Source organism: Myotis brandtii, unplaced genomic scaffold (assembly GCF_000412655.1).
Source record: "Myotis brandtii unplaced genomic scaffold, ASM41265v1 scaffold767, whole genome shotgun sequence".
NCBI lineage: Eukaryota > Metazoa > Chordata > Mammalia > Chiroptera > Vespertilionidae > Myotis > Myotis brandtii.
In genome coordinates this window covers 261,048-271,919 of record NW_005371065.1, presented here as the reverse complement: position 1 = coordinate 271,919, position 10,872 = coordinate 261,048, and the positions used below count along the sequence as shown (strand labels likewise).

Genomic DNA, 10,872 nt, shown 5'->3' with positions numbered 1-10,872 from the left:
GGAGGGGAGGGGGGGAGAGGGGAAAAAGAAACTAAATGAAACATCTGCAGCCAGAAATGTGCCCTTTGGTGGTGCCTTCTGTGCATCTGGACCCTCCACCCGGCCTCCCCGCCTCTCAGCCACCATCTCAGAGCCGGACTCGGATGCCGCCCGCTTGCCTGGGACAGTCCCTCTGACACCGTTCCAGTTACTCGTTTCTTCTGTTTGCGCTTCCCTCCTGACTCCTGCTGCTCAGAAACCACCCGGAGGCAGGGAGAGGGGTTCGCTCCGAACAGCCTCTTCTTGGCCGATGGGACCGCTCCTTCCCTAAATGTCTGACGATGGGGTGACATGAGTCCGAGACTAGGGAGCTCAGGCTGGGAGGGCAGCGAGGGCGGCGCCTGAAGTCCGGGTGCGGGTGCGCGTGGTGCTTGTGGGACAGGAGGACGCAGAGAACCAGGAAAGGGTTCAAGACAAAGGTGGTGATGAGGCGTTGCGACGATTCAGTAAAAATCAAGATGATTTTTCCTTTGGGGAAATCTAAACGCTGGTCTCCCCGCCTGGGAAAACAGACGTGGCTGGAGCGCGCGCGAAGGCGGTGGGAGGAAAGGACACATCTCCCCGCCTCGTGCACTAATCCCCGGGGAGTAAAACAAAGGAAAGCCCAAAGGTGACGCCACAGTCAGGTCTGGATTTGTTTTAAACTTTATTGAACTTGTTGGGGTAACCTTGGTTAATAAGGTTATACGTGTTAAGTATACAATTGTAGAACACATCATCTATACATTGTTTTGTGTGCTCACCACCCAGAGTCAAGTCTGCTTCCGTCACCATTACTCCCTGATTTTTTGGGGTCGGTTATAGTTCACGTTCAATACAGACCTGAATTTTAACCATTAACTTCTACTCCTTACCTCTCTAACCGCTTCCACTGGACTCTAAACTTTTGTAAGAACGAAACAAATTGATTTTTTTGTTGTTGTTTTACTTTTTCTCCTTCATTTCCAAACTTTCTGAAAGAGCGGTTAATGAGTAGTGAAAGGAATACCTGTGGGAAAGGAAGGGGAGAGGTAACTGGTATACCAGAACAATGAGCTAGATCGGGGGTCCTCAAACTTTTTAAACAGGGGGCCAGTTCACTGTCCCTCAGACGATTGGAGGGCTCGACTATAGTTAAAAAAAAAACCCACTATGAACAAATTCCTATGCACACTGCACATATCTTATTTTGAAGTAAAAAAACAAAACGGGAACAAATACAACATTTGTATTTGCATGTGGCCCGCGGGCCGTAGTTTGAGGACCCCTGAGCTAGATGGCTTTATTTATTTATTTTTGTTATTCTTCACAGATATTTTTTCCATTGTTTTTTTTTTTTAGAGAAAGTGGAACCGGGTAGGGAGGCAGAAAGAGAAACATTGATGTGAGAGGGACACATGCAGATGTGAGAGACATATTGATTGGTTGCCTCCCCTATGTGCCCTGACCAGGGCCAGGGATGGAACCTGCAACAAAGGTATGTGTCCTTGACCAGAACTGAACTCAGGACCCTTCAGTCCGAAGGCTGACACTCTAACCATTGAGCAAACCAGCCAGGCTAGATGGCTTATTTATTTATTTATTTATTTATTTTTGGATTGTTAAATTTTTAATTATTAAAGTAAAATGCAAAAAATAAAAAATAAAGTAAAATGCAGTCCTCTAAAGTGATAAAGTTGCATTGAACAGAAATTCATTTTACACTGTGTTAGTTTACTAGGGCTTCCATTATAAAGTGCCACAGACTGTATAGACAGCTTTAGATAGATGTGTTCACATCAGGCTCTGCTACCTGTCTGTGAAATGGGGACAATGATTACTTGGAAAAATTGGGTGAGAAATAAACTAGATGTAGCCCAGTCGGTTGTTCAGTGGTTGAGTGTCCATCTATGAATCAGGAAGTGAAGGTTCAACTCCCGGTCAGGGCACATGCCTGGGTTTCGGGCTCCATCCCCAGTGTGGGGCGTGCAGGAGGCAGCTGATCAGTGATTCTCTCTCATCATTGATGTTTCTATCTCTCTCTCCCTCTCCCTTCCTCTCTGAAACCAATTAAAATATATTTTTAAACTAGATGTAAAGGCACCCAGCATGCAGTGTAGTGTACTTTGAGTAAAGGGTATGCAAGTCCTGGCCAGGTAGCTCAGTTGGTTAGAGCATAGTCCCGATATGTCAAGGTTGTGGGTTGGGTCCCCTGTCAGGGCTCACACAAGAATCAACCAATGAATGCATAAATGACTGGAACAACTAATCGATGTTGCTTTCTTTCTCTCTCTCAAAATACATAAATAAAAAATTTTAAATATATTTTTTTAATAAAGGAGGAAAGTTCCCTTTAAAAGTGGGGGTGATGCCCTGGCCAGTGTGACTAAGTTGTTAGAGCATCAGCCCACGCACGAAAGGGTCCCAGATTTGTTTCCCGGACAAGGGCATGTACCTGGGTTATAGGTTCACTCCCCATCACTGGTCAGATGTTTCTTTCTCTACACCACCATCCCCTTCTGCTCTCTGAAAAGCAATGGGAAAAATCTCCTCAGGTGAGGATTAACAACAACAAAAAAAGGGGGGTATGCACCCAGGTTTGGGGTTCCATCCCCAGTCGGGTGTGTGCAGGAAGCAGGTGATTGATGTTTCTCACTCTCACGTGAATGTTTCTCTCTCCCTTCCTCTCTCTAAAATCAATCAATAGCCTGGCCGGTATGGCTCAGTGGTTGAGCACTGACCCATGAACCAAGAGGTCACCGGTTCAAATCCCCCATCAGGGCACATGTCTGGGTGGTAGGCTCAATCCCCAGTGGGGGAGGAGTGTAGGAGGCAGCCGATCAATGATGTTTCTCTTTCACCTATGTTTCTATCTATCCCTCTCCCTTTCTCTTTAACAATCAATAAAAATATATTTTAAAAAATAAATAAAACCAATCAATAAATAAAAGGGGGGTCTGCAAAAAGTTAAAAAGGGGGAAAGTAAGTCTTGCTCCCCTTCTTTCTCCTGTTCTTGCAATTCTCAGAGTCGATTCTGATGCCATTATGTGTACTCACTGTGCATTTCCTTCTTTCCTCGATGAGGCTGTAATGATGTAACTCAAATTTAAAATTCCTTCCCTATAAAATGGAGTGGTTCTCAGCATTTAATCATTACTACTTTATAATTAAAATGCTACACAAGTATGAGGTGTTATTCTTCTTTAAAGGAAAAGCAAGGCCTAGACAAAGACTGTATTTTGAACTTTCTTTAGAACAGAGGTCTCTTGGGTCCCTAGAATCAGCCCCAGGATTGACTGCTTTGTTCCATTGGGAGTGTTCCCATCCTCACCGTGCCTTCAGCAGGGAGGAAGGCTGAGCCCCTGCCTGACACGCCTCGGTCTGTCCCGCAGGTCATCACTTACTCCGGCCATCATGTCTACGATAACCTGACTGAGGAACAGAAGGGCCGAGTGGCCTTTGCTTCCAATTTCCTGGCAGGAGATGCTTCCCTGCAGATCGAGTCTCTGAAGCCCCGAGATGAGGGCCTGTACACGTGCAAGGTGAAGAATTCGGGCCACTACGTGTGGAGCCACGTCGTCTTAAAAGTCCTAGGTAAGGTAGAGTGCCAGCGTAAACGCCCACCTGGGCAAGGGACAGCCAAAGCCATCGTTGTACTACAAAACGTCCTGCTCAGCACTCTTTTTTAGATTGAACTTATTGGGGTGACATCCTATATAATAAAACCCTAATATGCAAATCAACCGAATGGTGGAATGACCAGTTGCTATGGCTCACACTGACCACCAGGGGGCAGACGCTCAACGCAGGAGCTGCCCCCTGGTGGTCAGTGCACTCCCACAGGGGGAGCGCTGCTCAGCCAGAAGCCAGGCTCACGGCTGGCAAGCACAGTGGCGGTGGGGGGAGCCTCTCCTACCTCTGCAGCATCATTAAGGACCCCTCAGGGGATGTCTGACTGCTGGCTTAGGGGGCGCAGGCCAGGCTGTGGGACTCCCCCACCCCCAACCCCCCGCCCTCCCAGTGCACAAATGTTGTGCACTGGGCCTCTAGTTGGTTAATAAAACTATATGGGTTCCAGGTGTACAATTCTATACAATACATCACCTGTATATTGTGTTGTGTGTTCACCTAATGAGATGTTCAGTACTTCGGAGCCTACATTCAGATGTCACCTACTCCAGTTCGCTGGGAAGAAGTATTTTCTGTATTTTAACTGTAATGAAAGAAGAAAAAATAATTACAACTTTCTTTGGCAGCCCTTAAAAAAATTAAATATCCTCTAATATTTGAATGATATCCTTATATTTAACTTAAATCTCTCAGATGATTTAAATCCATTTTTTTTTAACAGCAGAAGCTACTAAGTACTACTTAATATCTTCCAAATTAATGAACTCCTATTCTTATCTCAATATTAGTAAAACCATACTCAGCTTTCCTAAATTTCCAATTAAATGTGTTTTTTCTTTGAGAATGATGTGGTTTTTGAGGCCGCCTCTGAAAAGTCTACCGTTGGAGGCAGCTGGAGTGGGTGTGAGTGCACAAGGGACAGAGCAGTGTATTTCTGGGGGTGATGTAACCCAGGGCTAGGAAGCTAGGTAACGGCTCTTGGGCTCTTGAATCCCCACTCCAAAGTAAACCATCAGGATGGCTGGGGAAACAACAGGACATAGTTCTTCCATTGAATCTACTGTTTGGGGATCTTTGAGTCAGTACTTTTTTTTCTCTTTCTTTCTTGCCAGTGAGACCGTCAAAGCCCAAGTGTGAGTTGGAAGGGGAGCCGAGAGAAGGCAGTGACCTGGCCTTGCAGTGCGCGTCGTCCTCTGGCACTGAGCCCATCGCGTATCACTGGCAACGAGTCCGGGAGAAGGAGGGGGAGGAGGAGCGCCTGCCTCCCAAATCCAGGATCGGTAAGTCATCTTTCCTCCGGTCTATTGAGACAACAGGACGGAACTGTCCATGAATTCTAAACTGGACAGCAATCACCATGCGACCTCAACTACACTCCTGCATCTCTGACCTTCCATTTTCATCCATAAACTGGAACTGTTTTTTCTGTTCTCAAATGGATCGTAAAGTGCAAAAGACATTAGAAAGAAATGTACCAAATAAATCCACTCTATCTGTCTTGCTTAGTCTCCCTTAAATGTTCACAGCCCTTTGTAACTTTTGAGGATTTGCTATCATTTAAAAGAATGTTCACCTTTCTTCCCACGTCCCAAAATGGGATCTATTCTATCATCTATCTCATCCTTACCAAACTGGACTAGAGAATCTTGGGTAGATGATGTAATAAAATCAACAAGAAATGCAATCGCATCCTTTCTGCTTGCCTAGACCACAGCAACCCGGGCCGCGTGCTGCTGCAGAACGTCACGGCGGCCGCCTCGGGACTCTACCAGTGCACAGCGGGCAACGAGGCCGGGAAGGAGAGCTGCGTGGTGCGAGTCACTGTGCAGTGTAGGTATCCGGAGGTGCTGCTTTCCTCCGCACTGTGCTTCAAACATGTAAACATGTGGAACAGGTTTGATCATGACTAAGAGTAACCGTTATTTCCAGGAGAACATGGCTGTCACCAAAATCAACCCAGTAGTTGCAAGGACCATTCGGCAGTTGTTAGCTCTTTCTTTGCAATCATGTGTCAGCTTTCTGAAGAGATGTATTATGTCTGGGCGGGGACCAAGTGGAGATTTCCTTTATAAATGTAAACTTCCCTTACAAAAGGGTAACTTCTGTTTTTAGAGCTTTTCCTGTGTCTGCAGTTTCTCAGAAATGATCAGCTTAAAATAATCTTAAAGTTGGAGAGGCATATTTTGGGGTGGCATATCCTACTACCCTTCAACACCAAGCGGGGGACTCAGGAAGATAACGCTCTGGGCGTACGCATCCTGTCCAGGGCTTAGGTCTTTCAAGTTCATGCATCTCCTAGTTTGTTTCATTTCGTTTCCGCTTTCGTTTCTGAGAAAACAGATGTGCAGAGCATCGGCATGGTGGCGGGAGCAGTGACAGGCATGGTGGCCGGGGTCCTGTTGATCCTCCTCTTGGTGTGGCTGCTAGTCCGAAGGAAAGGCAAAAAGAGATACGAGGAAGAAGAGAGACCTAATGAAATCCGGTCAGTCCCTCCAACATCTCCTCTCTCACTGGGCCCCCTTCCTGGGGCCAGTTCCACAGCGACCAGCAACATAATGGCCCATTTTCTCTCACCCAGGAGTCTGTGTGAAGGGTTATTCTGGTAGGCAAGGAGGGCCAGCCTCGGACAGAAGGTCTGGCTTGCCTTGACTTTAGGGAAACTGTCTCTGCTCCAGAGATGCAAGCGATCAACTCCCCATTACTTCTGATCCCTTCCGCTTAGAGCGGGCACACCCACGGGCCACAAAAGGGTTTCCATAGACAAACCCCAACTCAAGGGGCGTGTAGTCTGCTAGACCATGTCCATGGCCAGAGCATCTTCTCCCAGAGCATGAGCTCATCTCTGAGCTACAAAGGGAGGTGCATGTGCCTAAGCCACGCATGGAGCCTCAGAAAGCGGGCAGTCCCTGTTCCTACGTGTCTGCCCTCGGTGGTATTACCTGAGGTTTGCAGCTTGAGGACTTTATTGGGAAACTTCAAAAGGAAGAACCGCAGGGGCAGGATCCCAGTCTTTCCAGTGTTACATCTCCCCTCTGCTGTGTTTTCTCTTCAGAGAGGATGCCGAGGCCCCGAAAGCCCGCCTGGTGAAACCCGGTTCTTCGTCTTCGGGCTCTCAGAGCTCGCGCTCCGGTTCCTCCTGCACGCGCTCCACAGCCAACAGCGCCTCCCGCAGCCAGCGGACACTGTCCCCGGAGGCAGCGCCCCCGCCAGGGCTGGCCACCCGCACCTACAGACTAGGGGGGCCAGAGGCGAGAGGCTGTGAACCAAAGAGAGTGCACCCTGCTCCCCTGGCCAAAGCAGAGAGCACAGCCGGCAGGATCCCCAGCCAGAGCCGGCCCCTCCAAACTGTCTAATCCCCTGGGCTCTGACTCCCAGGCTTTCCCCGGAGTCAGAATCTTAGGACTTTTCTAGTCACTGTAGTTCAGCCACCAGCCACACAACCCCCTCGATTCGTAGGAGGTCACTCTGTAGCGGGGAGCGTGGCATGGAGCAGGTTCAATGCACATTCTCCTTAAATGACACCAAACAAGGGAAGGGATGTCAGCTGACCGCGTCCGGCAAGGCTTTGGACAGGAGTGGGGGGAGCAGGTCTAGATCTGGGCATCTGTGGTGAGAAAGGCTGAGAAAGGGGAAGGGAACCCACGTGAAACTTCTCGCCTGAGATGTTTTGTATCAATACTTCAGTTCACGACTGTCAAGAAGAAATGAGGTGTTGTTCATACATTTTCTATGCCTTTCTGCAAACCTACTGAATTACTGTGATTATCCAGAGTCAAGCAGAACCCACAGCCTTACACTACACCTTTCTGCACCAGGGACTGGGATTGCCGCTTCTGAGAAACTCCAAACAGGAAATGTCTCTTCTATTCTGTCTTGATCTCATTTACCATAAGGTTTGGATATGAATTTCAAGAGGAACTGAAATAATGGGAGATGGAGATGAATTGAGTTTCTCCTACTCTATCCAGCACTAATTTTCTTCTACTCACACTGGACCATTCGAGCACTAAAAAAGGAGTCCAAAATGTGTGACTATGAGAAACCTTTCATCTTGCTGTTCAAAGGGTCACTGACAAATATCAGAACTGTATGCTGAACAATTGTGGGTTTTCCCTCAAATCAGATGTCTCCATACTGCCCTGCTGGATCTCTCTGGAACAAGAAAGCATTCACTGTGTCATTTCACAAGGTCCTTAGAAAGAAGTCTTACAGGGAAAGAGACCTCTTAGAGATGCTGAAAGACCATGATGTACCATTATATTCTTTCTGAGAACACACAAAACCAGCATTCCAGACTGACTGGGTTAGAGAGGGAGATTAGGTCACTTTTTCTAATGCCACAGAATGGCATAAGGAAGTTCAGAACTGCACCAAACTCGGAGCTTTCTCATTTGTTTCATCTTAAGAAAAGGATGTGAACCTGGGACTTCTGAGGATTCTAGGCCTTAGATTATCAGAAAGACCAGGGATTGCCAACATTTCCTACTGGCACCGCAGGTATGTCAAAGTCATTCCTGCCTGAGAAGTTGGGACAGAGCAAAGTTCAGTGTTTTACCAGCTTAGTCTGTAAGTCTAGCTCTGGGCTACAAGGAAATGGAATCAATTTGAGGAAGAGATGGTAAGGCTCTCTAGTGAGCGGCAGGAGAGGTGGGGGTTAATGCCTGTTAACACTCGGTCCGCATCTTGGAAAGAATAAGCAAAAATGAATCACCAGGATAGCTCTCAGAAGAGCTGATCCATGGGAGAAGAAAGGTCTGAAAAATTGAAAACAAACAACAAAACCAAACAGCAGCCTCCAATAAAATAACTTGCCCTTTTAATAGTTTTGACTATTCTACTACTCAAATTCATCCTATGCAAGAATTCAAAACCTGAAATAGCCCTTCGCGGACCCTAGTGCAAATGTCAACAGATCACTAGCAAAGCAAAAGGTTTATTGTTGAAAGGGCAGCAGAGGCTATAGAAAAGAAAAAGCAACGCTGAAGATGGTGATGAAGCATTGCTTCTAAGTCAGATACTGAAAGGGAGAAGGCTGCTCTGGAGCTGGTCCCCATTTCTCTGGTTTTTTCATTTCTACATTTAATTCTTACAACAGTGTCCTCACATTGTGCAGATGCATTTCTTCTAAAGCCCTTTAAAGAAATAGGGGTTTAGCCTGGCCGGCAGGGCTCAGTGGTTGAGCATTGACCTATGAGCCAGGAGGTCATGGTTCAATTCCCGGTCAGGGCCCAGGCCCAGGTTGTGGGCCTGATCCCCAGTGTGGGGTGTGCAGGAGGCAGCCGATCAGTGATTCTCTCTCATCATTGATGCTTCTCTCTCCCCCTCTCCCTTCCTTCCTGAAATCAATAAAAATATTTAAAAAAAAAAGGAAATAGGGGTTTGGCCCTGGCCAGTAGGTCAGTGGTTAGAGCATCAGCCCATGGATCTAAGGGTCGACAGTTCAGTTCCTGGTCAAGGGCACATACCTCAGTTCCAAGTTCAATCCCCAACCCTGGTTGGAGCGCATGCAGGAGACAACCAATCAATGTCTCTCTCTCACATGGATATTTCTCTCTCCCTCCTCCTTCCTTTCCACTCTCTAAACATCAATGGAAAAATATCCTCTGGTAAGGATTGAAAAATAAGTAAATAAAAAAAAGGGGGGGAGGGTTGCCAGTGGTTAGAGCATTGGCCTGCACACCAAAGGGTCTCAGGTTTGATTGCAGGTTTGATCACCAGCCCCAGGCATGGCCACCAATGTGACACATCGACATTTCTCTCTCTCTCCCCATCCTGCCCTCCTACTCTCTCTAAAAATCAACAGAAAAAAATGTCCTCATATGAGGATTAACACACACACACACACACACACAAAATAGGGGCTTACCTTGGGTGAAAGTTCTCATCTGCGTTTTCTTACTCTTTAAAGTTGAGAAATGAGACATTGAGGAAGTAGTATAAAGAATGTCTAATGTTAGTTTAACTTCAAAGGGCTAGCAAATTTGGAATGTTTCTTGTACTAACACTGCCTCATTGTAAGATAAAAAGTCCCTCACTTTACTTTTTCATTCTTTTTGTAGTGGTATCCAGCAACTTATCCTTTCTGCTGGATAATGTTGAGAATTCTCTATCCCAGAGAACCTGAGCCAAACAAGGGCCTATGGACACTGCATCACTAGCAATTTTGCTCTGATAATTATTTCCTACCTTGAACCTAGGGCCACGCCTTGGAAAGTAGGATTTAGTCCCCTCTGCATGAAAAGGCCTTTAGGTTATTTAAACATGTAGTTATCAGAAGATTAAAATACCAGTTGAATAATCCAGATTCTTTTGGAAATCAACTCACACTGGAAATCTACAAAACAAGTCACAAAACTGATAACTACCTAAAATCTGAGAAATTCTAGGGCTTGGAGATTCTGAGAGAGAAGGTGATGGGGTCTTAGTAATGGTGGTGACCTTCCTCTTTGAGTCAAGCTTTTGAGTTCAGATATGACAGGCTCCAGGCTTAAGATAAAGTTTGAACAGTTACATTTTTCAAACCACATTCCATTAATTTTGCAAGTCAGATAAATTTGATGCTTGAATATGAAACAAACAAACAAAGGATACAATCACTAAACGTCAGAAGAAAAAAATGTCTGGAAGAAGATACAGACAGAATGATGTGAATGTTTAGAGAATAACCATTTCAATAAAATATATAAACTGAACTTAAAATTGAAAAATAATGAAGTTGATGCCTTTGTTATTAGACTGTATAAAAACAGTTTCAGAATTGCTGGTGCAAAAACACACTAATTTTGCCTCATTTCTGTTAAGCCGTTTATACTTCCATCTTAACTTCTCAGTTGCCTTGTAACCGGGACTGTGATCAAAAAACAAATATTACAGATGGATCTGTGTCTGCAATGAAAACATAAGTAAGTAAAGGTGATGCTGTAGGAAAGGCTGAAGCTCAGATAACCTCTCCTGGGAACTCTGAATATATCTGCTCTTTGTTGATTTCAGTCACAAATACACCAACAACGTGTTCCTCCCAAGGCGCGGAGCTAGGTAGTCCTGGAGACCCCGTGGTGGCGGGTTCACGCTAGAGCCCCCGCTTAAGGACTTTATCAGAATAACAATTATCTGCTAAGCAAGTACAGGTAACGCACCCACAGGAGAGCAAGCACCGGGACCCCAGTGAATCGGGGACCCCACGGCATTGAATGGGGCGACGGCGCTGCCCCGGACCGCGCTCGGCAGGGGCCAGGCCTGGAGGGC

The 10,872-nt window shown here is 46.3% G+C and overlaps 1 protein-coding gene across 1 annotated transcript in view; it reads left to right on the top strand.

The window, feature by feature from the left end:
- CLMP (CXADR-like membrane protein) overlaps positions 1 to 8,453 on the top strand; it is a 40,985-nt gene extending 32,532 nt beyond the window's left edge. Inside the window, exons 5-9 of the mRNA XM_014530725.1 lie at positions 3,389 to 3,591; positions 4,740 to 4,907; positions 5,335 to 5,457; positions 5,968 to 6,109; positions 6,680 to 8,453. Coding sequence (XP_014386211.1) covers positions 3,389 to 3,591; positions 4,740 to 4,907; positions 5,335 to 5,457; positions 5,968 to 6,109; positions 6,680 to 6,980 — 937 coding nt within the window. The 3' untranslated portion in view covers positions 6,981 to 8,453. The remainder of the gene's footprint in view (positions 1 to 3,388; positions 3,592 to 4,739; positions 4,908 to 5,334; positions 5,458 to 5,967; positions 6,110 to 6,679) is intronic.
- The last annotated feature ends 2,419 nt before the right edge of the window (positions 8,454 to 10,872 follow it).